A 27971-nucleotide genomic window follows, 5' to 3' on the forward strand; every position below is an offset into this window, starting at 1 on the left:
CGAAGAAAAAGAAAAAAAATTCTACCTTACTATCTTCGCTTTGTGCTTTTTTCACGACAGACGATGATTTTCCAGGAACGTTCTAAGAATGGTACGTCACAGAAGTTGGAAATCGGCAAGAAAGACTCAACGAGAAATACATTCGTTTTCAATAAAATCGTGTCCAAGCTGAAATCAAGTCGAAGAAACGTGGTTATTCATTCAAACTTTAGAGAAATATTTTAAAGGATAGATATGTTTAAGGAAATTTGTTTCGAGTCAAGACTGAACGCGGACGTGCATCTTCCAAAAATTCGAATTGGTAAAGTAAAATTCAGCAAATTGACAAAAAAGCGGAAAGGATGAAAAAGAAAACGTCGACAAAGTATTTTTATATGCATATGGAGAAATGTGAATTTCAGTTCTTTCGTGGAAAGAAATAAGGGGGCGACAAGAGAAATTCAACAGGTGTAAATCCGCAAAAAGATCGACCGTGGAAACGTTTCACGAGAACAGGAAGAACGCGAAGAGACGGCTGGGGGCTTGGTCCGTAAGAGACGGTAGAAGGTACGCGTTACACAACTATGCCGGTACGAAGAGACTCCTTGTTGGAGAAGAGCAGAAAAACCGAGGGAGAGGGGAAACGATGTGAAAGAGAGAAACGAGAGAAGAAAAGCAGAGAGGAGAATGTACGGGGGAATCCCCGAAGATAGTCGTAGGGTCGTCTCCGCTATTACGAATACGACGTCATAACGGAATTGATAATGTAACGGGCGTCTCGAGCATAACCTTTCTCTCTTCTTCTCCACGCTACATAACCTTTCTGAATGGGAGTATGAGACTCTCGCCACCACGTGCTTTTCGAACAAGTAGACCAACAACAAATAGACATCGAATCGAGGAGGAGCTCTCTCTATTATTAATGCAACCGTGCAAATCTTTCGTTTTTTATATCTCAACGTACAGCTCCACAAACTGTCTACTGTCTTTTTCTTTCTTTTTCCAAAAATTTCGTCCCTCTTTTTTACGAACTCTGTTTTTTCACATTACGTCACAAACATTATTCGACGAATCACATTTACGCATTCGATTTGCCTTTTAAAAATTCAATTAGCAGTTAGTTAACGAAAGCACGCATCAATTTACGATTATTTATGTGGTAAGATCTAAGAGAGTAAGATAAGACTCTTGCCGAATGTTTACGAATGTGAAATGGAGAAGCCGGATAATGTGGATGGCATAATTTCATGGACATTTCACAGGTTCTCCCCATGTTATACGCACGTTACATACACATTGCACGCACAAGATTATATTTTTTTATTCACAAAAAAAGTCGATCGATTCCTGCATAAGCACTGGACGAGTTAATTTTGTAACGTACAAGTCACACAGTCATTATCTTTCGACAAAATATCGAACAGAATTCGACATGCTTAACTTGAATTCATTGATTCACACCACAAATTTAACGTATCACTATTCGAAACTCGTAGACTGTCTACGCGTGTAGTTTAATTCAGCGAAATTATCAGAGCAAGCGATGCCTTTTGATTAAATCATCGAGGGTGACGATTACGCGCGACATGTTGTTTCCACAGCACACACGACACTTCACTCGTTTGATCGATGCTGCGTGCATTGTAATTCGTAATATTTATTCCAAAGTAGACTGATCGAATGTTGCATACTTGATAAACACTTAGCACCAAATCGTTGCATCTTTTCTTCATTCACAAAAAGGAAAAAAAAAAAAAAAAAAATACCGCTCACGATGTTTCTTCGTATTGCTAGATTATCACAGAATGATTTACAACAACATAAATTCATAATAATTGTGTTAGGCCTGATATTAAAATATACTAAAATATCCCAATAGTTCACGTGCACAATACGATCGTCCAAAATTCGGCGGTTAATAATACGTATCGTACCATGTAAAACTTTCGTCCCTTTTCTTTCTTCTCCCATCTTCTATTCCTTCTCCCTCCCTTTCTCTCTCTCTCTCTTTCTCTCTCTCTGTCTCTCTCTTCCCCTCTCCCCTCTCCCTCACCACTTGCCACTGTCTCTTTCTTTGTATGTTGTGAAAAGTTCGTCGGAGCAATATCCATTCTATGATAAGTACCAATAACGCGACGCGCCCGCCAAGATACTCTTCTATCCTGGTTTCTGGTGCGAAGAAACTTATATTGTTTATCACTTACCTGACAGCGATAATCCGTAGGCGAACGATCCCTCGTCGGAAATGTAAAGATGTGCACGAAAGGAAAACAATGAAGGCAAGAGAGAAAGAAATGGAAAACGAAGCAAGGAAACCGAAAGAAATGGGAAGAACGAGACGAATGGGTGAGAAAGAAACGATAGAAAGAGTAACTACAACAGAAAGGGAGGAAGAGTAAGGGGAAACAAAGCGAAAGATAACTAAAGAAAGAACGAGGAGAAAGGAGGAAAGGAGATGGAAGAAAGAAAAAGAAAGTAGACGGAAAGCCAGGGTAAGAAAAAGAGATGGTAGAGGGAAAGGAGAAGATAAAAGCGATGGAAGAAGACGAAGAAAGTGGAGAAGAAAAGTTATAAAAGGAAAGATGAGAGGATGAGGGAGAGAAAGAGAAGGAAGAAAATGAAACGGAGGAGAAAGAGGAGAAGAAGGTGAAGTATGAGAAGAAAAAGGGCAAAAATAAAAAGAAAGAGGAGAGGAGAGGAAGGAAAAAGGAGAAGAAAAAGAAGAGGAGGAGGAGGAAGAATAAGAAAAGAAAGAAAAGGAGGAAGAGGAAGAGGAAGAAGAAGAGGAAGAAGGAGGAGGGGGCGTAGAAGAAGAAGGAAGAGGAGGAGGAGGAGCAGGAGGAGCAGGAGGAGGAGAAGGAGGAGGAGAAGGAGGAGGAGGAAGAAGAAGAAGAAGCGCAGAAGTCACGACGAGAAAACGAGGTAGTATTGGCGTTAGTAGAGTTGACGTCGTGAAAAAGCCAGACGAAACCGTGTACGAGGAGGTTACGACCACGTAGAACGAGAGGATAATTCCTGGCAGGGCCCGATCTCCTACGCGGCGAAGCCCAACGAAAGTGAAATGGCATTCGGCGCTCCGTGCTGAGGGCGCACGGCATTCGGAGGAGCGAGGAGATGAAGAGGACGCGGTGAAGAGCGGGAGGAGGCAGAGGCAGAGGCAGAGGCAGAGGCAGAGGCAGAGGCAGAGGCAGAGGCAGAGGCAGAGGCAGTGGCAGAGGCAGAGGCAGAGGCAGAAGCAGAGGCAGAGGCAGAGGCAGAGGCAGCAACAGAGCCAGAGCCAGAGCCAGAGCTAGAGCCAGAGCCAGAGCCAGAGCCAGAGCCAGAGCCGGAGCCAGAGACAGAACCGAGGAGAAAGAGGAGTATCAGGAGGAGGAGGAGGAGGAGGAGGAGGAGGAGGAGGAGGAGGAAAAGGGGGAGGGGGAGGGGAGAAGTGGCGGCGGCGGCGGCGGCGGCGGCAGCGGAGGATGCCGCGAAATTCGCCGACGCGACGAACAAGGACGGATTCAGACCGCGCTCGAGCGTGTACAACGAGGAAGAGACTCGTGGGGGATGCGTGCTCGGCGGTGGACAGAGAGCGATTGAGCATACGCATGGAGTGAGCAAGCGAGTCAGCGCACCTGACCAGTCGCCGAGAGAGCGGGGAAAGGGGTTGAAAACCGGCGGGTGGCAGGATGGTTGGAGGAAAGCGGCGCACCGGTGAGGGGAATGAGCCAACACAAGTCCGTTCGGTGGAGGGGTGATAGAGAGCATCGAGCATGGCGGTTGGAACGGGGGATCGGCGGAGAGGCAAGTCTGCGGTGTTCGAGAGAAGCGTGCGCTCGCCTCTGACGGTTAAGCGACGAACATCGACGAGTGGTTCCCGTGGGAAAGAGCAAGACTTTCTCTGGTCGAACAAAAACAGAAATATAGTCTGTACCCGAATGAACGAGACGGAATATGGAAAACGAAGAGCTGAAATGCGTTTGGCTACAGTACAACAAAGACGGACGCAAGGTTCGCAAGAGAACGGAAAAGGATGAAATCGTGGCTCTACTCTCGGCACGACAAAGCTAGCGTTATATTATACTCGGTGAACACGCTGATCCCGACTATATATACGTATATGCGTGCATACGCGACACAGGCAGAAAGAAAAAGAGGAGGGATGAGCGCTGCAGTGATGTATACTTGAAGATAGGATCCTGATTTTTACGTGTTACTATTAAATTACGAGAGAATTTATATTTTCAATCGGTTGAATTGGAAATACGTATACGATATGATACGATTTCACGTAATACAAAATGAAAGAAACAAAAAATGAAAATGAAGATTTTTTTCCCTAGGTTGATATACACACGTATGTACGTGCATGCTGCAACGATTTTAACAAAAAGTTCAAGAAAGTAATAGTTCTTAACTGATTTATCCTTTCTAGAAAACTGCAAGTTTATTAATTAATTGGCGCATTGAAAACCTGAAGGAACACACGAAAAAGACCAAGCCATCTTCATTTTCAATGGAATTTGTGATATAGACCCAACATGAGACGACGAAAGACCAGTCTTGCGTTAAGCAAGATATAATTCGATTCGATGCGATTCGACTCAATTCGACTCCATTTGATTCGACGTGACTCGATTCATGAACTACATGATGATTCGCATCGTCGAAGAACGAGAACTCCAATTCGGAAGATCGAGACCATTGCAAGAAAGAATAGAAAAATCGAAACAAAGTGAAACGAAAGAAAGAAAGAACGAAAGAAAAAGAAAAACCGTCCATAGAAGGGGGAAAGTGCTCCAGAAAGAGAGAGGACACGAGACATGAATTTCAGTGCTTGCGCGGACAAAAGGAATTTGCGGCTCCAATCGTTCCTACGCACACGCGAGCTTACTGTATACATGCATACATGAATAACGTCCAAGTTATGCGGCACGAATGCACGCCACTGTAGAAACCGCGTGTCTAAAGTCGACCGAAGAAGCGCGAATTCTCTTGTTTCTCTCCGTTCGACATTGCCGTTCGCTCTCCTTCCCTTTTTGCAGCATCTTCTTCTTCTTCTTCTTCTTCTTCTTCTTCTCCGTCACTCTTCTCCGCGTTTCTCTTCTTGTATTCCATCTCAACTCTTCTCCTCCCATCATTTCTCTTCTAGTTTGCATCTATTAAGAGGAATAAAGAAAGCACGATCACGAATGCTGTTATGCGATCACGCTACGCTGCTTACTTTGATGCGTTGTACTCGCACCCTTCCGATTCTCTTTCCCGCTCCGGAACAGAAAAACATTATTAGTTGTAACTGTCAATAATTGAATCCAATCGAAATCGTAACACTTGCAACGAGATGCATATCACACGTTGACTTTCAAGACGCCCAACACGATGCTTTTTCTATTGCTTTTGTCTTCCGTTTGATGATAATTAATGAAATGAAAACGAGATAATGCGATTGTAGTGTTTATCTCATTTCTTCTATAGTTACAAAAAGGAAAGAAAGAAGAAAAAGAAGAAGAAGAAGAAGAAGAACAAAGATCTGTTCTGAATCTCGTTATCGTTGAATGTCATCAATTCGATCTCTGATTAAAATACGTATAATCAAACTGCCTTCAAACATTTTCCAAACGAATTTCCAATTGCACTGATCGTCTCTAATATAACAGCAATTATCTCCTAAAAATTGTAGACTTTCAAAAGCCCAAGTTAAATTTAAATTAATAAATTTAAGTCGCGTCAAGTTCAAGGTAATGACGAAAAACAAATACCGACATGTCTCTTTTGTTTCTGATCTCGTCGAGGAGCCTGTCCGGAGTTTCTCGCCAATTAGTCAAAGAAAAGAAATACTGATTGTAAATGTATGCAAGTACAAGCACGTTGTACACTATCTATTTTGCTTTTCTGCCCGCTATACTAGCTACGATCCGCCTATTAAGGCAACGACTCAAACTTACTTATTCATCAATCTGAAATTCAGACCGATCGGCGATTTATCATATACTCCTAAGTGTACATACATGTACATATTTGCTCATACGCAAGAACGTATTCGATTTAATATACACGCACGACACGTACATATGTGTACATACATATATATACATATACATGTTGTCGTCTTTATTGTTAATTTTTGTGTCAAGGACAGCAAGTCGAAAAACCACTCATCGGATGTAACTACAATTTATAAGCTTTTTTTTTTTTTAAAAATGAAACGCAAGCCATTTTTTCAATTGAACGGAATACATTGCATTACAAAGTCATACAAATTTTTTCCTCTCTCTTTCTCTCTCCCTCTCAAATGATTTATCGATACAAAGAGAAGAGCAATATAGAGGATCGTTACGAATAAAAAATTAGAAAAGTCCTTGAAAGCTTATTTCTAAATGGCTTTCAGTTACGTGTATGCTCTAAACGAGTGCAAAATACAGAATATAAAATACAACGGTGCAATTGAGTACAAAAATTTGAATCAATAACACCAAGGGACTGACGTCACTGCATGCCAACACGTTTTGTTGCACGAATTGGGCTGAAAAGGGGGCAAAAAGTCGTAAAACAACGAAAGTTGCAGCACCATTTACAAGATTTTTCAAATATACCGCGCAGGAGATAAATAAGGAATAATGTAAGGAAAACATTAGACTTTCATATGTTTGACAAATGTTTGACAGATGTTTTTTTTTTTTTAATTTATGGTTACCGTCGCATCGACCTTCTGGTCATTAGCGACGGCTTCGTGCTGTTTCCTTCTTTTCTAGACAATTATATCTTATGGTAGATGTTAGTTTCCTTGTGACGTCAGGGCTGCTGGTGATGTTATTTTGTATTTTTGCCTTTGGGAGTGGTACTTGCAGCATTATAATAATAATGATGATGGGTTGATATTATTCGGTTACATTGGTTAGACACACATTGGGGGTTCTGTTTTTCTTAATAGATAACTCATGTGTGAGTTTGCAGTCCTGTTCTAAGCCTTGTCATAACTATTCTGTCTTTTCTTTTCATGTTGTTGGTAGGCATTGTTTGAAAGAAATCTTGGGTTATTTCATGTGTTTTTATTTTTCTGGAGGTGTTCCATATTTTGTTCCACGATTGTTTTTCGGCATGGTGTAATGTTACAACGAGGTCCTGATAAGGGATTCGCTTGACAGATGATTATATACTACCAGTTTGCCAGCATAAATTCAGTATTAGAAAATTATATACCGTGATCAGCTTAGCGTGAATTTACACCTCTAGCTCGGTGGAAATTTGTCAAAAAAAGCTTGTCGCAAAATTCTCTTTGATGTTGAATTTCAAGATCAAATTTTTTCAATTTTGACTATTTTTTTAGTAAAAGATTCATTTTATCACTAAAACAAGAAATGAATCGAAGGAGGTAAAAAAAGTTATAAGAAATGGTCAAAATTGAAAAAAGCCGCTAAATTAGAAATTTATCAAATCTTTTATTGTTGTATCGTATTCTACTCTTCACGAAAAATTATAACTCTCTCCTGCAAAACGTTCTTCATGTTTTGTTAGCTTTTGTCTTTATTAACAACACGTTTACATTTCATAATTTTATATATATAAAGTAACATATTATCGACGATGGAGCAGGAAAATGTTTTCTTTAATTTTTGATTCTTTTGATAAATTTGAGCCTAGCGATAAGTAGAATACGATATATTTCATAATACGAAATAAATTTTTTTTCGGCTACGATAGTACTAAAAGAAAAACATGTCGTCGCTATTTTAAAAAGGACGATGATCTTGATAACCAGAAAAAGAAATATTTTGTTGAGAAATATCGTGAATCACAATATTTGTTGTTTGGAACTAAATAATAACCTTGTCTTGACATATTTCTTTGCGTTGACAAAAATAATAAAGATAAAACAATGTATATAGAATTTAATTACAATCGATCGTATATTGAGCGAAAGTGAACCTCTAATATTAGTCTAATATTAATCGAAATCCAACCTCTAATATTAATTGTAGTCGTGATAAGTAGAGAATTTAATTGATAACTTTGACATATACAGAACGATTCTTATAAAGTGATCGATTGAATTTTTTTCAAAATGGAAAGAGATACGAAAAATGATGTTTTGATTTAAGAGGGAAGTATATTGATTTGATTATACTATATATATATATATATATATATATATATATATATATATATATATATATATATATATATATATATACACATTGTGGGTGAATGTATTTAGGTAATCTCAAAGTTAATTTAATTTTTTTAAATAGGATTCTATATATATTTTGATGGTGTTTTGTGTGACGAATATACAAGCTTATCCACAGTCATAACATTAACTCACAAGAAAATTTAGCTGTCATATTTCATTTCTAATAATTTTTCTATGGATATGTAAAGATTCGGCTTTCATTTGTTAACACGAATAAATTTTGCCAGGACATTGGCTATCGGCGGATTCTTGTCAAGACATATCAAAAAGTTTACCAGAAGAAACCAATAACTCATATGACAATATTATGAATCATCGAAGCAATTCGTACAATTTCAGTTGCAGTTCTGGAAGAATCTACAGGAGTAGTAAATTTTTTCTACTGAATTATTCTTTGCAGACGAATAAAAAATAATTTTGAGTATTTAATATGATAACACATATTAATTTTTTTAATATACATGTTATCATCTCGAAATATGAATTAAAAATTTTAATTATTATTAAATACATATTATTCTCTCGAAATATGAGTCAAAATTTTTGGCTCTCAATAACTTAATATGATCTTGGATGAAATTGTGCCACAGACAATGAACACCATCAAAATATTTCTCCTTAAAACAGAACATTTTTCATTTGAACGATTTTTTCGCACCTCTTTCCATTTTGGAAAAAAATTTAATCTACCCTTTTATAACAATTACCTTATACAACCATTTTCGATCTTTTTTCAATTTATTTTCTTCTGGTGACAATAATGCAATAAAATCGCTTCTTTCGATGATTTTCTTCCGCCTTGTAATAAACATCATCTTGCTTTATAAATTTTTAATCGAATCTTATACATTTTCTTTCAATCATTACTAGGCAACATATTACATAAATACATTCTAAAAGTATTAAATAAATTCTAATTATTCGATATTGTGCGAATATCTTAATTTCATTGTTTGGGACGATGATCTTAAAAATGTTGCTCTTAATAACGCGGCTTTTATTTTATATAATCCTTTATGCTAACTATTGATCTTTTCGTACCAAAGTACAAAATTTCCTACCTATCTAAATCTCTCGAGATTCCTTATTGTTAGATTTATTCTGAGTAAACTTATCCGCCAGTGTCCATCGAGTTTATAGTCCGTTTACACTGTCTATCAGTCGTCGTGCGATTAAATTCGGACCAAAGTTAATGACTAGACTCGACAATTCGAAATTTGTCAGTATCACAGAGACACTATGTTGGACAAAATGGAAATTATTACAATTATGAAATTATTTACCAAAAAAGGAAAAGAAATATTGGGTGTATCTTTTAATATAAAAATGCTGTAATAAAGGATTATTCGTATAATTTTTTCATTCGACGAGCTTTTAAAGAAGAATTGAAAGAGCTTACGAGGTTTTAAAGTAGTTAATAACTAACAGGAATATAGAGGCCTCCCATCTCTCTCCTGAAGAAAAACTATTTCCTACTTTAAATTATTTATTCAATATTATGCAACAACAAAAATAATAATTATAATAAATATAAATAAGAAATATTGAGCCTAGTCGTTGAGTGTTAAATAAACTGGAATTCTAAATGGTATATTTTGTATATGGTAAGATTTTGAAATTCCAAAATAGTCTATTAAAAAAATGCTTATGGTGTAAATGCATGCATTTGATTCAATGTATTTCATTAGTTGTAATAACCAACTCATTCGTTGGAGTTGGAGTTGGATTCGCCAACTCGTAGGCGCCCACATACATATTCTTTTGTCAAATGTACAATGGTGATTGATCGACCGGGCCTATAGATACATTAAATTCGTACAAGGATTACTTTCATTCTTAGGAACTTCGTACGCCAAACCAAATACAAAAAAAGTTACCTAATTGTAACATTACATATGTATATAACGAGGAGAGATTGACATAATGATATTAAACTATTTTTTATTTTTGTTGAAAATTAATGAATCTGAATAATAATAGAACTGATGTCTGATGTTCCGAATTAGGAACATAATTACTAATTTATTTATTTATTATCGCTATGCACCGCCTAGCTAAGTGATTTTGATCATCATAATCAAGTGAACGTTATTTATATTGATTTTAAGAAAACTTTCGACAGTGTCATGATTCTTCTATCAAAATTGTTTTACTTGCAATTCAGTGCTGTCTTGATTAACGTCTGCATTGATAGCAAGATTCGATAGCAGAATTCATTTGTTTACCGATGCCCACAAACGTGGTTCTCCAATCTTAGTTCATCACACTGTAGTTTTTCAAAAAGCATCAATTTCTGATTGACATAGAATTTTGAGAGGATGGAGAAAAGCGGAGAAGAACTACAAATATAAAATTTTAGTTTTGAGTATTTATTAGTTTCCGAGATGTTAATAAAAAAAAAACTTTCGGACATTACTAATCAATTGTTTTTGTCGAATTTATATAGACGTTATTACTCATCAATCGTTTTTTTTTATCGTCGTCATCGACAATTAAATAGCTGATGACGGAAAGCGGTCGGTAACATTTATTCACACTATTGTTGATAACCGAGTTTATGTGAGACATAAATGACATCCTACAGATACTGAGTTCGCAATCGCCATCATCCGCTATCAGAGAGTTACCGAGGATGACTGCTACAATAAGGACTGTTGTATTAATGTCTGTACACCTAAGTACAAATTCAATATATCGTTCCGAAAGTTTTATTTATTAATATCTTGAAAACTAAAATTTTAGCACTAGGATTCTCTTGCTCACCTTTCTCAACCCTTCAAAATTCCATGTCGATGGAGAAATGATACTTTTCGGCACAACATTCGTTTCAGTTGAATAGATGACAATCAAGATCTTGGTACGCGAAGATGTCTAAATTCATTCAAAAGATAACGCGTTAAATACCTTTGAAAAGATTTCGAGCCATTTTGCTGATATTCATTCAGTCTGATCAAATAACGAAACACAATATTTGCGCCAATTAACATAAATCATTGATGAAAACAATGATCCTTTATTTGTCAAAATCTTCAATTGATGGAAGAGTTTAATCATTATAATATAATCATTACAATATTGAACAGTCACTGAATTGTAAATAATTGACTGAAGACGAGAAAAGACAGGAGCAATATTCATATTGTTATTGTACAATATGACATATTGTTATTGTTATTGTTATTTTGAAATTTGGGAAATTGTTTTAGATCTTCAATTCCTCTCATTACCGAAATTATCCGTTATTTTTAACTTCTACAGTTAATCAACTTATACGCATCTATAATTGTTAAAATCGTCGTATCATTTTCGACAAATGTATATTATTGCATTTCGAACAATTAATCGTATGTGCAATGTCACAAATAATAATGCTTCAAATTTTTTTCTGATTCCGTCAGTATATTTTCGTATTTACGAAACTTCGTAACATTTACGTTTTTCCTCTTTTTCTTTACAGCATTTGTTATTATACTGTCACTTATGTTAACAATTTGTTGTTGAAATTTTCTTTTTAGTCCCAAACAAATCCAATTGGGCAATAATATTAATTTTCGATCAATGATTATAAAATTTATTTATATATGATTATAATTATAATATTAATATATTATAATTATAATATAATATTAATATATTATAATTATAATATAATATTAAATTTATATACGATTATAATTATAATATAATATTAAATGATTATCAAATTTTTAAAATTATAATTTATTGGACCATGATTTTTCTTTCAGTACTATTTTCTAACGATATTTTTAACCGCAGTAAGTTCAGAAATACACGTAGTGTAATCTGTGTATTTCGACATGATGAAAACAATTCGACGTGATGTTAGATTTTAAAATAATGTCAAGGAATATTGAACAACAAGGAAAAGCAGCGCAAGATCAACAAAGATAATAATAATAATAACTGTTACAACTAATAATAGGAACTTTGCTAATAATAAGGTACTGGAAAAAAGGAACTAACAATAAGAGCAACCATACCGCTATGAGGATTTAATGCTGGATCCACACTGCTTTTCACGAGTTCCTGAATATAGTTTGCTCGTAAACAGTTAGCAAACTATGTTCACTTTTGCGAATAGCAATGGCAAACTGATTAATGTGTTCGTTAGGCGTGTTTGGAATATGTCGCAGTAACTCAGCATAAGATGAGAAGCGAAAAAGAACAGCGTATCATAGATTTTCAATCTTTTTGCAAAAGATGGAAAGTTACTTAGTTTGTATCATGGCGTATCAATTCGCCTCAACTATTAAAAACATCTTGGACAAATGCAAAGAGATTTACGTTAACGAGAGGCTTTCGAAAGTGATTATACAAATCAATTATGTATAATTATACAAGTCAATAAACATTTACTGAACACAAGTCACTAAACAATTAATCGACTGGCGATTTAAGACTTAAACAATTACGAATAAACGAAGATTAATGCATCGTGAAAGAGACAGACGCTATTTCTGAGACTATGATAATACTTGCTTTATCCGAACACATCAAGGGGCGAGATCATTTGGATAACCAAAGTTCAGATAATGCAAGTTCACTAGCTTTCTCCGTATCCTATTCTTATTTGTTTGGATAATAAGGGATAGTAGATAACAGAAGTTGATCAATTATGATTTCGTACATTTTAGGTTCAACATTAACTGGTTCATATGGTTCATATAATGGAGTTTGGATAAATGAAGTTTTACCGTATTACTATTATTTATAACGTGTTTTAATAGGAACAGAAAATAGGAAACGAAAGGCATAAGTCGAGAAACGAAGAGACTGATACAGAAATTTGTAGTTATCGATTAGAGGAAGAGATACTCTAATCATTAACTAACTGCATTGACTAAACCGAAGACATAACATTAAATGGGATTTTGTATCAGAGAGATATCGACATGTCAAAAAAAAAGTCAATTTCCTACGTTTTTTTAGAAATTATATTCAATTCAATCGTGGAAAACGACAAAATCAGTATGAAAAGATTTTCGTGTGACTATATAACTGTAGCAGTAGTAGATTATGGCTCGGCTTTGTTTAGTTATTATTGTTTTATGAAATCGTTAAAAAATCATTAAAAAAATTTAGTTTTAAAACTTGTTTATGTATTACTGTATTTATTCATTATAAATTTAATAAAATAACTGTTTATTTTGTAATTCATTTGAAATTGCAATATACAATTTTTAAAAAATATAACTGCAGTTTAAAATTTGGGACAATACCAGTGAAGGAATGTGTTACATATATGAGTGGAAAGTTCATCAATAGAAGAATATCCCTGGTGCCAGATCTCCTCCCCTCTCGTTTAGAAATTGTGGCTACTTTTACTGTGATGAGTTTAGCTTGCATGAAGAAAGCAATATAATTATACCATTTACGTATAATTCTTAATTACGTATATTTAGATACAAATTGAGTTGCTATGTATTTAATAATTTTTCTATCATTTTTCTAACTAATCTAAGTTTTTGTTTAATATTTTTCTTCTTCTTTTGTTTAACATTTTTTTACCAAAAAAAAAAAAAAATTCGTACATGTACACGTTCGAAAAGAATTTATCGACACTAGATATGAACGACAGTTGCTGATCAGCTTCTGATACTTGATACTCGAAAAATGGAATAAAATTGATTGTGTACGTAAAAGGATATAATTTTATTGTATAAAACATTCGAATAAAATTTATTTATATGTAGAAAGGACATAATTGTATTGTTTTTTCATGTCGTCACAAAAATGGCTATAATTTTTAAATGAAAGAATTTTAACACGTAGAACCAATTAGTTTCCTTTAGCGATAAATTTTCACACCTCTTGATTGCCAAATATTAAACTTCGAAACTTGAATTAAATTTCAATTATTCTGAACTTAAATTAAAGTTCAAAATATATATATATATATATTTAATATCGACGAAATAAAAGCAATATTGGAATCGAGATGAATATAATATCATACATAATTTATGACCATGTGTTTAAACCTAAGCACTGGAATTCATTAGTAATAGAGATAGTAAAAAAGATTTCATTTAAAAAAAAGAATTCAACTGGGTCAACTCATTGGGTCAATTCAATTTCATTTGGGTCAACTCATCGCAAATTTGTGCTATAGTTGTTCCATGCTTGTCTTTTCAAATTTAGAAACAGGCTTTTAAACTTGAAACAAACGAAGATACCAGTATGATATTGTGCTAGAGCATTTGCTCTATAAAATAAATAATGATATTCGAATTTAACACATTGAGTGCCGAGTTTTGAGTGATCCCAAAATGTTGCGTGTATCAGAAATAGTGCACGGTGTAGAGTTTGGGAAATATGTAACAATTATATATTTTTTAGTTTTTCGAAAGCTTGAAATTAATTTATTATCACAATAAATGTTGAAATCAGAAAATTAGAACATTATATAACAAAAAGAAAATTTATTCGTAGTAAATATATAACGAAAAAGTTAAAATAAGGTTCAGCGTGTATCAAATTTGATACACGCGACACTTAACGCCTTAATGGAAATCAGTTGCAGTGAAAGATCAATGCAACTATTACAGTATAATCGCAAAGTATATTTTTCAATCTCTCTATAGAATCTTTTTAAAGTTATTGTAGATGGATTAATTGTTGTAATGAAAATGACTTGAGAAATGATTTTATTGGTTTTAAATTCCAAAGAAATCTGACGAATAATGAACTCTACTGTTTTACTCTACTGTTAACTGTTTAAAGGTTTTAAAATCTGTCAAATGACCTAGCTGTTGTCCCAAATAGCCCCAGGCATTGTTCAAGATGGAAAGTGTTATGAGTGATGTAAAAAAAATCCAAGTATAAAATTTTGGCTAGACTTTATCCATGCGAAAAATACACATTCTGAAATGTAAGGCATTTTCTTATAATTCAAAGCATTTAGAATGCGTGATATGTCTAAAATAACAGGTATACACATGCTTCAACAGATACACTACCAACTCGTAGATTTATATAGTCAGTACCATATCAATGTTGGTTTGAATTAGATACATCTTTGATTCACAGCAGAGATTCCCGACCGGGAATGCTGTTATGTTGCTCATGTCTAATTTTCGTATTACTCACCGTCTTTTTTTTGTTGTCTTCGCTAAATTTCGTAAAATTGTAAGATTCTTATCTTCCGAACGGGTGAATTCTTAAAGCTAAGATTTTATATTTGGAGCCCTTTCCTCTCTCATAACACCTCCCAAATTTTATTTCGATCGACGATTGGGGCCAGAATATCCTTCCTTGTGGATTTTCGGAGGACTTTCTTTAATTACACTATTATGACATACGAACAAAAAATGTTTATGGTTGCTTTTTTATTTTGGGTGTCACAACAAAGTGGTTAAAAAAAATTCTAATATAGTTTATGAAGAAAAATAGTTTGCTGATAAATTACATCACATTTTATTTTCGTTCTTGTACTCAGATTGCCTTTTTTAATTACTTTTTCCGTTATCAATGAAATGATTAAAAAAACTTTTTAAGTAACATATCATTATAATTTGAACAAATATCTTTATATTTTTAAGATTACAGCTAAATCTACGATATATTAATTTTTTTCATGGATTTAAAGAAATTAATTTTTCTCATAAATTTCATACATGATCTTAGTGTTATCAATTTTTACAGAAAACCAAAATGACAGTAAGTATTGTATTATTTTATAAAAAATATCCTAATTTTGAGTTTCTTTCTGAATATCGTATTGAACTATCCGGAATTCTCTGTCGTTCTTTCTTTTTCACTTGCTTTCACATTATAAAATCACTTTTGTTTAAATTTAAGTTTCTATAATAACGATATCATCATTCGATGTGCTATTTCTTTAATGTTCAAAAATATTTTTTTTAGAAAATTGCAAAATGAAAATTGATTTGCGATTTTTGACAGTAAAAATAAACATTGTGCATTTAACGTTGTTGCGTTCTTTTGATCATTTTAAACCCATTTAAAATTAAAAATTACGAAACAAAATATAAAAAAATGCTATTAGTGTGCATGATTTTTTGTTCAAGTTTTATGTTAAACATCTTTTTAGGATATTATAAATTCTTTTTGTCTACTAAACAGAGTGTAACATTGAAATATAAAAATTCAAAAATCGCAGCACGATTAAAAAATTATTATTCAAATAACGAAGGAAAGTCATATTGACTTGAAGTCAGATAGACTTGAAAACGTAAAACATGAAAAAGAATAATATATGTCAGGTCTATAGGTAAATTAATATTATAGATCTACCGTATCCTTAATCAATGATTTTATATCGAATCCATTTTATTTTTAGTTAAAGAACATAGTCCTATTTAAAAAATTTATAGCATCTACGTTATCGATAATCGGTCTGCACGAGTGCAACACAAAAGGGAAGAGAAAACGAATCCCAATCGGTAAGTAAGAAATCTGCAACGCGAAACTATTCAAGTTGGTATCGATGGTAATGGGTTAATTTCCAACGGTTGGGAAAGCTCCTCGTCACTGTCGATAAAAAGGTTTGTGAAGATTGTGTTCGTTTATTAGTAACGCGAAAGAAGGTAGGAGGAAGCAAGGGAAGAGAAAGTTTTGAACACCTTGTCACATTTATATTGTCGGATCGAGAGCTCTGAATGACACGATGGTAGGAATAGACGAGACGGTTGCGTTATTTGCGCAGTACAAAGTATGTATGTATCACCAATACTTTGTTCATGCCGCTGAATCTCTATTTTCCTATTTTTATTTGCCAGTTAAGGGAAATACGTATACGTGATTGGAACAGTGAAATAGGAATTGCTTCTGTGTCGTTAATCGTCTGTTCATGCACTGCTGTATGGTCGCAGGAACATTGTTTTAATAAATGAACGGAGAAGAAAAAAACAAGAAATATAAAAAAGAGAGAAGGAAAAAAAAGAAAAAAGAGAGAAACAGTAAAAAAGAGGTAAGATATAAGTAGTTGATCATTGCTCAAATTACACAAATAATTGTCATTCTTACCTGAAGTTCTGCTTGCGAAACGTCGATCTCTCCTCTGTAGACAAATTCTATGATGAATTTGAGATCATTGAAGCATACATCTTGGGGCATAATGATTGTCGGATGTTTGCAGGGGTTTGAAAGTAGGAGCTTTTGAAAGTAGGAACTACACGCCGATAGTACCACCTGCGCAAACAGAAGGAGCTGTATCGAACGATCAATAAGGTAGGTAGAAGAAAATCCTTGTATCGACCTGGAGCCATCGTGAAGTGAAACGACACGATGCAACGCATCGCGCGATACATGCACGCGATACGTGTATCGATACAAGAGAGAAAGAGAGAGAGAGAGAGAGAATCGATATAGGAATTATTTACTAGATGAATCTGTTTCGAATTAGTTCACTATCGCTTGCGATAGTTATTCATTTACCTTGTGTGCCTTTAAGGAAGCTTCGTTGCATGCTAGAGTAACATCGACGAAAGCTTCTGTCTGGAGTAGTTGATGGAAAACGGATGTCATATTCGATTGATAGTTATTCCAGCGCAGGCAGTAGTGCTGCCCGGCCATGCCGCCGCTGTAACAGAAACAGCAAGGAAACGGTTACTTTTTCAGCGATTACGAGATTAAGAAACACGGTCGTTGCCAATCGTGGATCGGTTTCGTTCGTTCGGTCGTTTTATCGTAAAAGTCATAGCACGAGCTGCACATTGCAACGATGCCCTTCTTCCTTCTTTCCTTCAAATCGATCCGTAAAAGAGGACAGTACCTGTAGTGCACGCCCCAATAACGATCCGTCTCCATGAAATATTCGTTCTCCTTACCAGCACGGTATCGGCGGCGCGGAGACCGTTCGGTTGAGATCGTATTTGCGGTGACTGAGGAAATAAAGAGAGGGCGGGAAACCGGTAGCAAGAAAATAAGAAAAATAGACGTAGGTCGGTAAGAGGATCGGGGGCTGGAACGAATCGATCGCGAACGGTCGAAGGGAACGAGCCAAGAGAAATAAAAATCGATCGGAGAAAGAAGAGGCCAACTGTTGGTAACAGTAACGGGCAGTGCACAAACAGTCCCTCTCCTCGCGGCAGAACGAAGTGGAAAAACACTTTCGCGATTTGGCTAACGTCGACAACGTGTGAACAACGAAAACGAGAATCACGGATCGACGTGGCTCAGGCATTGACGTGGAGGAGCATTGACGAATAACGAACATCCATAGCGACGAACGATGAACGACACCGAAGATTCCGTCGCGGGTTCGTGATAACGACGGCAACTGTGTTTCGACCGTGTTCAACCTCCGAGAGAAGGAAGAAACAACAACAAGTAGAAACCGGGAAGAAAACTGGAGAAATACGCGGTCGAAGTATTACAGAGGAAATAACATGTATCGATACGAATACGCGACACTACGAAAGCGACGAAGAAGGTCGGGCGTTGGTCTGTCTCGTAACATTCACCTGTTCCGTGGACCGTGCTTTATCTGCTTCTATCTATGTGACTCTTTATACGGACCATTCCACGTTATCTATCCGTAGGAACACGGACTTTTATCAGTTGCTTAGACGTGCGCCGATAACGCGAGAACTTTAAGCTCTCCACTCATTTTGTGCCTCCTTTCATATCCCCTTCCCCCCCCCCCCTCCCTTTGATTCTCCGTTCACCGATTTCTCTTTGCACGTTGGTTTGTCCACAGTTCGCGCGTTGATATTGCATAGAAACCACGCCGCTCGACTTACCTCGGCCACGCCAAATCGCTTCAATTCGCAATAACAATAATTTCGAGCGTATTCTGCGATTTTTCGTAGATAGAATTTAGAAGGATGTTAGTGATTACTTACAAGTTACGGGTCACGAATGTTTTAATCTCTTTTCACGGAGAGCATAGGTAGAAGTAGTTGATGTAGCTGATCCGTTCTTTTTTCTTCAGTCACTTTCAACTGTTAACAACATCTATTTTCTAAACGAACGTTTATATTCTTATTATATGCTGCCCAATGAACTCATCCGTACACGACACGATATTGTCATGTAGACATGCGTAATGTTCGAATATGAACCGATAATCTACGATAAGGCATCAATTGTAATTGGAAGTTATATCCATCGCTTTTTTCGATTACGAACAGTGGTAAACGATCGCGTGACCTTTGGATAGTCATCTCAATATCGACTTAATATACTTTAAAGAAATTTATAAAACTATCGTCCCATTATAATTTCGGGAGTCAACACATTCGGAAAGCGTGATATGATCAAGCGCAGAAATAGACGAAGAAAAGAGGGAAAGAAAAGTAAAGAGAGAAGGAAAGAAAGAACGAACGAGATTAAAGTGACCGAACGAATTAAGAGAAAACCGGATGTAATGCGAGTCGAAGAAACGGAGTGAGACCGCGCGCGCGCCTCTGTACCTCGCCTCGTTCGGAAAGCGTGGTACGCTGTGTCGTTGATATGTCTGAACGCTTGCCGATACGATGGTTTGGCGCTTAAAATAAGAAGTGGGGATAAGATTGAGATCGATCGCAACCACTTGCAGCCGATCAAATCGATCAATACGCTTTCTCGTCGGTCAATTTTTCGTGTACGCCTTTATTACAACGTAGACAATGCATAAATATTTATCATATACCACGATACCTTTATACAGCCTCTTGTGGACTGTAGCTAATTTGTGTCCCTATTTTACTAGTAGGTAATTGAAGTGTTTTTATTCCTGGTAAATTATTAGTTATTGAATCGCGGATCGCCGTTTGTGATTTACGGTGGATGTGAGGTAAAAAAATGGTAGGAGAAGAGAGCAGGTAGTTTCGTCAATGCAATCGTTTCACGTAAATGTGACCGTGAAAGGAGTAACGAGGGTAAAGAGAAGCTAAGCTACTCGAGCGGGATACGGTACGGTAAAGAGCGCGCGCGTTACTCGCGGAAAAGTATAGTAAAGACACGGTGGTAGAAAGAAGAGGCATAGTGTTAGAGCACAATAGCGTTCACTTACACAATCGATGTATTCGTGGCACTAGCAACAACGAAAACAGCAACACCAGCCACGTTCACGGACGTAAACAAAATTTCACGGAGAACGGATGATCGAATCTTATTTAGCGATTGCTAAAATCAACAATAAATTGTAAATATATATATATGGAATCGACGGAACGTTCATCCCTCGTACGGTCGCGTTTTCTTTCGCGGTCTCGAAGAAGGACACTGCGTTGGTTTCTCCCTTTCAGAGAATCCTCCCTTCCATCTTCCCTTCCACGATTCATCTCAATTTTTCTTCGAGCTTTTTGTGTCCAATTTCACCTCGCCTCCCTCGGATCCCATCCTCTTTCTTTTTCCCCGTCTGTCTCTCTGCCATTCGTGAAGTAGACGAGCGCGTGCTCCCCTCCCTCTTCTTCTACCCTCGTATCGTTCTCATTCCATCTCCTTCTTTTCTTTTCTCTGGCCCTCCTTGTCCCTCGATCGTTTCATCGTTTCTTCCTCGACCCTCCTCGTCTCTCGTTCCCTCTTTCTCCGAACGTTGGCTCCATTTACTCGTTCCCTGGTTCCCTCCCCACGAGGCGAAGACGCTATTTTCTCGTGGCCCCTTTTCTTCCACGGTCTCCGCCACCCTTCTCTCTTTTTCTCCTCTCCTCTACTCTCCTCTCTGCACAACTCTCCTATCCTATCCTCTCTTCCGCTCTCTCTCTCTCCATCGCGCGGGCACTCCGTTTTCTCGGTTCGCTCGATGGGAAGCTTTCTACCCTCTCTCTTTCTCCTCTCTTCCTCTCCTTATACTACACGCGGTGTTTCCTTTTCCTCCTAGTCGCTGCGCGTTTTACGTTTTTCCAACGTTATCGACGTTCTTCCTCGGCTCTTCTCGGACTTTTTCCTTTCGTCGTACCATCGTACCATCGTACCGTCGTCCATACCGTCATTCTCGAGACAACCAACCAGCTCTTTCTCCGGGAAAACGTAAGCGGAAACGGCTTCTCCCCTCCTGCTTAGTCTTCCAGTCAGAACCGCGTTTCTAAAGGGAACACTCTGAAATCTTCCAGAACAGTTTTCTTCGCTTCACTTCCATATTCTCATCTCTCATCTTTCTTTCTCTATCGAAAAGGCGCGGCCGATAAAACGCGTCACTAATAAAATTTTTGTTCCCACTGTCGAATTATGCGCACCATCGTCATTGCCTTTCCCTTGTTCCTTGTTCCTTCTTCTCTTCTTCCCTAGGTATAGCATAATTTTCAAAATTTGTTTCGTTATCGCCATTCATTGCTTAAAATACCGTCGTTTCTAGTTATCGATGTGGTTCGTTCGATCCTTATTCTTTTGTGTTTCTGAAGAATTCAATAAACACTCTTTAGAGATTCTTTTATATATATTTTTCATATTCGGAATGATTGACGTCAAAGTGTTGTGATATTTGCAAACGATGTACTCTACAGATAATACAGATTATAATCCATGAGAATCGGCAAATGCACGATTTCTACTGGTCGCTGGAAATATCGAATACCTAGATGATAAAAGGTCGTTAATAAAGATTGATTATTTCATTAGTATTCTGCATATATTGCCATTACTTTCGTGATCTTGATTTGCGAGAATAGAACGTGCTGAAGTAAAAAGGAGAAAAGAGGTTGCGCGCGCGCGCGCGCGCGCGTATGTGTGTGTGTGTGTGTGTGTGAGAGAGAGAGAGAGAGAGAAAGGGAAGGAGAAAGAATGAAGAAGAGGCAAAAAGAGAATTAATATACGAATGAAGAGAATAACGAGCAGTGGTCAACGAGTCGAAGCAGTCCTAATTTCCGTCCTGTCTGTACCGTAAGGCATAACAGTACCGCATTCCAAATGCCCTTCGTTTCTTCGTTTCTCTCCGTTCACCTTTCCGAGAGAACCGAGCTCTCTCGGCCTCTCACCTGTTCCCCTTCGCCCTACCACTTGAAAGAGCAGTCGTATGTAAGTGCTGGCTACGTTGTCTCCGTTCTTCCTACCACCTTCACATCCCCGCCATTATTCTTCGACGCCGTTTTCGAAGAAAAGGAAAGGAGAGAGGAGGAAGAACGAGCCACGAGACATGGAGAGAGAAGAGAGACCCGGAAACGCCATTTCACTGGAATCGAATGAGAGCAGAAGAATTGACACGTGCAAGAGAGATTTGCAAGAAAGAAGAAAAGAAAAATGCTAGAGTTGTTTTCGATTGCCTGTATCGTTATTTTGTAATATCTACGAAGAGATATCTCTTCGACGAAAACAGCATGGAAATTTTGTACATTAAACGAATTACGCATCGCTTTTGGTTATAAAATTTTTCATTAGAAACCGTTTTTTAAAAAAGGAGCTTTGCACACAACCTGGTTCTTTGTTTTACTCGCACTTGTTCCTATGTATCAATATATCTTCTCTTTTTATTTTGTACTTATAGAACAAGGATAAACGAGGGTTAGAAACCACCCCCGACGTCCACGTAATCGGGGTTGCGTCCCTTCGAAGGGTGCAACGTAAGAGGGTGACGTGGACTTGTCCAAGGTCGCACGTGGCTTGCCTAGAGGGATCTCGTCTCCCTAACAACGAGGGTGAACAACTTTTTGTTATTTATTCGATTCTACGACTATTGAACAACTATTCGCGTTATGAAAAAGATTTTTTTTTCTATATGGTTTCATTTGTTGTCTGCACTTTTGGTACTTGAGTCTAAAATTTCGAATTTACATTTGTAAAAAACGTGACTGCTGGCACATTGTTTTCAGTATTGTCCTTCTCTCCTTCTCTCTTTCTTACTCCCTGTTTGTCTGTTACATGACAATTATCAATAGCAAAGGAATCTGGTAAAGTTTCAAGGAAAGAGAAAGGAGCAACGAGGATGCGCAGGAGTAGTCGGCTGAACGGAAGCAACGAAGAAGAAGGGAGTTGGAGAAAGGGTGAAGAGAGGGTGGATAAGAGAGTCTCTTTGTGTGTTCGTGTACAGCAGAGGGATGAAAGCGGAGGATGAAAAAGCCGGGGGACAGATGGCTCTTTCAGACAATGAGAAACTCCGGAGATAAGCGGAACGCGAGCGAGAATATAAGGAGAGATAGAGAAAGAGAAAGAGCAGCAGGGAAAAGATTTGCAAGAAAAAGAAGGAGAAGAGACAAAACTGCTTTTTTGAGACAGCAATGGGACATAAGCAAAGGGACATAATGAACGATGAGGTAGGAAAGTGCGAGAACGGGAGACGAAAAAAGAATGAAAAAAGAAGGAGAAACGGAGAATACAACTTATAATAAGTCAGATACAAAATCAACTGTGTAAACGAGATTAATGATCAAACGATACGATATTTTTTAGATACACATATGTGCCAGATATTTAAATTATTTTGAAATGGAACAGAAAGTTTATGACGTGATTCTGCATATAGAGGATGTGATTGTATATATACTTACATAGGATAATTTTTAATTTATCTTTTCAGGTTTTGTGATTCAGTAGATTTAAAGTTATCGATACGCAAATAACAACAACAATAATATTTTCGTTCACATGAAGACAACTCTTTCTTATTTTTTACTCTTACTAAAATTGAAATAACAATTACTACATTACATTAAAGAGACATTAGCTATGAATCTCATTAAAAGAAAATTTAATATCTGAATACTTATCTGTATATTCTTTTTCCTCTCTTTTCCTTCTTTCATTATCTTAACTTTTTTTTTTGTTCTGTTTTCTCTTTTGGTCTGATATTTATGGAAGGATATGAAACGAAGAACATATAGTAGGAAGAGAAAGGCAAGAGGGTTGCCAGCGGAAAAAATCAGTTTCGAGGAGTAGGGTAAGAGGGGACGAAGGAGAAAACAGCGACGACGTTGACGACGACAGTGGCGGTAGCGGTGACGGTGGTAGCGAAGAACGAGCAAGCGAAGGAGATTGTAGAGGAGAAAGAAAAAGAGGAGAAGTGGAGGTGGAAGTGGAGATAGAGCTAGAGGTGGTAGTGACGAGGAAGGTTATCGAGGGAGGGGAATACAAAGAGGCGGAGAGGAAAAGGAAAAGATGGGTAGAGGCAAATCGAGATGTAGGAAAGAAAGAAGAAAGAGGTTAGGGTAGTAGACAGAATACTTCATGGGAAGCCAGAGAGTGAAGAAGAAAACTGGTAAAAGACGAATGAAGCAAGAGAAATTTTTTGTCTTGTCATCTCTTTCTATCTGCTTTCCCTTCTCCATCTTTCTGTATTTTTCTCTTTCCTGATACAATAAAGATATTTGCTATGTATCAGAAAGAGAAGGAATATGAAGCAGAGGGAAAAGAAAATGAAGAGAGAAGGAGGGGGAGAAAAAGAAAAAGAAGAAACAGAAGAAGAAGAAGATGAAGAATGAGAAACAAAAATAGGCATCGAATGAAAAGAATATTCAAGTTTGTTCGGTTTTTCCCTGTGAATCTGGCTATATAAAGAACCGAAGAAGAGTAAAGCAGCGGCACGAAAGGAAAAGAGAGACTGAAGGAAAAAGAGAGAAAAAAGGGGAGAGAGCTCTTCGAGAGAATGGCAAGCCCAAAACGAGGACAAAGAGAAAATGACAAAGGCGAGAGGGGCGTTCGATTCGATTGGAAAGGCAGAGGGGCCTCTTTCCTTTTACCAGCGTTTTCTCCGTATTATGCTCCGTACTTTCCGTTGTTCCTATGCGCGCGCGAACAGCGAGGCACATAAACGCATACAAGCCTATATGTATATATGTATTCGCCTATATCTGTATGTGTATGTATAGTATACTTTATTTGGAGAAACATACATTCACCTGAGTTCTCTCTTTTTTTGTTTCTTTGCATCCGTCATCTTTTATTATTTTTGTTTCTATCTGTTATAACTATAACTATAACTATATATACGTATATATGTATATCCGTCCCTATGTTCTTAACACATGTACACAACTTTTTCCGTTCGTTTTTCTGTTCCCCCTCTCTTTTACTATCTCAATTACTATACGAGGTTTCATGTTATGTGGCTCTATGCTTTTGCGGTGAGAGGGCAGCTTTATACGTGGGTGAACGGGAAAATGTCTTTTGAAACCTTTCTAGGTCGCTCTCAATCGCCCCACTGTCAGTCATATACACGCGATTCCGCTTGAGGCTCTTGAGAAAATAGTTGATCTCATCGTAGTTTTCTTTTAGAGATAGCACAAGTCGAAATTATACCTGTTATAGTTTTTTTTTTTTTCTCTTTCACTTCAATCCTTTGTTGAAAAACTTTTTGTCATCATGAATATACGAATTAGAATACTAAATAAACTTTGAACAGAAGTTTAAATAAATGAATATATTAATATTATCTCTGTAGTAGTCCTTCGGAACTCAAGTCATCGTTCTAAGAAAGAAAGAAAAGGAGGAAGAGTATGTATGTATGTATAAAAAGAAGAGAAAAAAGGAGAAGTAGACAAAGAGAGAGACTAGCAAGAGACTAGCAAATGAAAACATGGAAGAGATTGAGAAGCGACATCGAGAAGAAGAAATAGATGAGAAGAGAAAAGAAAATATACGCAGTTCTCCCAACGGATACGAACGCAAGGCCGAGAGAAGGAACAGTAAAATTGTGGAGAATGTGTACGCGCCATCAGGGTGGCCTAGATTCAGTCAAGACCTGCTTTCTAGGCAGCATTTCTCTTTATCATCGGTACTGCTGGTACAATGTATGGTGTATGGGTAAATCGTTGCTTGCTGTGCGGAGAAAATCTTAGTATATTTTATTAACGATTATACGTACTTATTAATGATTTTCGCGACCGATGCAATAAATAACTCTTACTCGTTTAAATGCGTACAATTACAAATTATGACTTATTACGGTATATCCTTTTTGCTCGTTTTCAGAATTTCTTTTCTTTTTTTTCTTTTCTCTATCTTTATCGTTGTCTATTTTGATGTATCGAAAACATTCAGTGAAAAAGTTTTTGAATTTGTTTGTTTTTAGTATTCTCATTTTGAAAGAACATATGATACAATTTTGCAAAATCAATTGTACTGTTGTTATAAAATATTATTATTATAAAAATTTTACGTGTCAATTACTATTGTTTCAAACTCATAGAATAACACATCGCAAATAATAACTGTTACATATTGAGTCTAATAATTACAAAAAATATACTAATATTTTTTGCAAAATAAATTAAAAACCGATAAAATGAAGCAGAGAAAGACAGTTTGTACGTGAAAAAGATTTGAAAAAAATAATTATTGTTGTACGATATACATTTTATAAGTAATTTTGCACCAAGACAAGACACTAGTTGTGTTTTCCTTCGTATATGGCTATAGACTACGCGCAAACATTAAATAAGTGTTTCCTGCGCATACGTAATCGTTGATTATTGGACAGTTATCGTGCACGTGACCTACCGTAATCGGCGACAGCGATTCGAACGTGCACGCGGCAACTGTTCCAAATCCTCATGGAGAGAAGCCACGAGGCGCGCATGGAGGAACGTGTAATTCGTCTTTCCGAATGCGACAGGTTGTTAAACGTCGTGGATTATTGTCACGCACACCTACGCACAACGAATTGACCAGTTGTACGGGACTATGGACGAAGCGAACGAAAGTCAAAACAATACACACCAGCGCGCGTAAATGCGATGCAGAATGTCGTTTGAGAAAGATCGACAGGATCTTCATATCCAGTTTCCTATAGCGATTACACAGATTCATTGACAGAGCCAATATGTTTCTCCATTCATGAATAATGTGATGTTACGTTAGAATAACAACAAGTAGCAACGCGAAACTAGCATTTGTTCTTAAACAAAAGGAATGATTATGATGCGACCGTGTAATGTATTAGATATCAATGAAACGAATAAACACGAAATGAATAAAAGGGAATTAAACATTACACTTACCTTACCATGACCTGGCCTACGAAGAATATCACCACTGGAACTAAACTTTAGCCAATATTTGGCAACTCCGTGCCAAGGTCCGCAGAAGACACTCACTTTTGCTATAGTTATGACACTTGATACAGAGATGTCTTCGTACTTCGCGAAGAAATATGTCTTTTGTGAAGGAAAACGCGTGTTCACGCGATGACACACGGACAATTGTCAGTCGTCACGTAAAGCACGTACCGCGCTGACGACTGGCAGTTGTCACTTTCCGTTTGCCCGTGAAAACGTCGCGGCACGAAGTGGCGTAACGAATCACAGAGAGAGATGGAAAAAGAGAAAGACATAAATGCACACTAGGGGGCACCGTGATGGCGGCGGACGACCCGTGTTCCGTTGCGGACGGTGGCGCAAAGCGATTAAGCGATTTTGTTGTGGACCCCGATTCTTCCCTTCGTCAGCTCACTCTTCACGGCTTTCCACTTCTCCCGCGTCGCCTTTCGCCTCTCCCGCCGGCTGCGCTACGCTGTAAACGCGCCCCTGAACGGAAATCTGCCTTCCTCCCCACTACATACACGCAAACCCCTTCCACCACCACGAATTGCTATGATGTTCAACCGGCAAAAATCAGGATTGTATCAACTTTCTTCCCTACAACTTCTCGATTTCTTTATTCAAAATAATTAATAAACTGATTTGGAGATCGTTTGTCAGACCAAAAATGTTAATCGTTGCGACAAATTACAATGCGTATTATATATTGTGTCGTTGAAAACAATTGATACAGATGCAACTTTCAATTGTACGTTATATTATAACAAGAGTATGCTGTTTTTACGCGTTTATATTTGATATGCATATAAAATTTTGCTATATAGCGCAAATTTACAAATTGATTCTTTTATAAAGAAGACTAACAATTATTTAGTCAATCTTTTTTGTTTATATTTATCTTCTGTTGTGCGAAAGTCGCTAGGTTCAAAGAGTCTTTCGACGAT

At 36.9% G+C, this 27971-nt stretch overlaps 1 protein-coding gene and 1 long non-coding RNA gene across 8 annotated transcripts; one reads left to right on the forward strand and one right to left on the reverse strand.

Moving 5' to 3' along the window:
• On the reverse strand, window positions 1–27954 carry LOC122537788 (broad-complex core protein isoforms 1/2/3/4/5-like). Of its 7 annotated transcripts, XM_043671348.1 has the most exons (6): window positions 26989–27954; window positions 26708–26774; window positions 26489–26637; window positions 17573–17717; window positions 17162–17326; window positions 4622–5120 (listed from the first exon to the last, which is right to left on the reverse strand). In XM_043671348.1, the coding sequence occupies exons 4-6, from the start codon at window positions 17708–17710 to the stop codon at window positions 4887–4889; spliced, it is 537 nt and encodes a 178-aa protein (XP_043527283.1). In that variant the 5' UTR covers window positions 17711–17717; window positions 26489–26637; window positions 26708–26774; window positions 26989–27954; the 3' UTR covers window positions 4622–4886. The 7 variants fall into 7 exon arrangements, with proteins under 7 accessions (XP_043527286.1, XP_043527283.1, XP_043527284.1 ...); XM_043671349.1 differs by lacking the exon at window positions 26708–26774; XM_043671351.1 differs by lacking the exons at window positions 4622–5120; window positions 26489–26637; window positions 26708–26774; window positions 26989–27954 and adding exons at window positions 1–168; window positions 17910–18562.
• LOC122537791 lies at window positions 19406–23574 on the forward strand. Its single transcript, XR_006308689.1, has 3 exons — window positions 19406–19573; window positions 22542–22692; window positions 22933–23574. It is a non-coding gene; the product is annotated as an uncharacterized LOC122537791 (long non-coding RNA).
• Window positions 27955–27971: the final 17 nt, after the last annotated feature.

Source organism: Frieseomelitta varia, unplaced genomic scaffold, assembly GCF_011392965.1.
Source record: "Frieseomelitta varia isolate USP_RPSP 00005682 unplaced genomic scaffold, Fvar_1.2 scaffold_930, whole genome shotgun sequence".
Lineage (NCBI taxonomy): Eukaryota > Metazoa > Arthropoda > Insecta > Hymenoptera > Apidae > Frieseomelitta > Frieseomelitta varia.

Coding starts and splice junctions, on each gene's coding strand:
- LOC122537788 (XM_043671345.1), bottom strand. CDS start 17,944: ATGGAGACGGATCGTTATTGGGGCGTGCACTACAG. Junction 17,327..17,572: donor CTTCCTTAAAGGCACACAAG/GTAAATGAATAA, acceptor CTGTTTGCGCAG/GTGGTACTATCGGCGTGTAG. Junction 5,121..17,161: donor TTTCGCAAGCAGAACTTCAG/GTAAGAATGACA, acceptor TCCTCTTAATAG/ATGCAAACTAGAAGAGAAAT.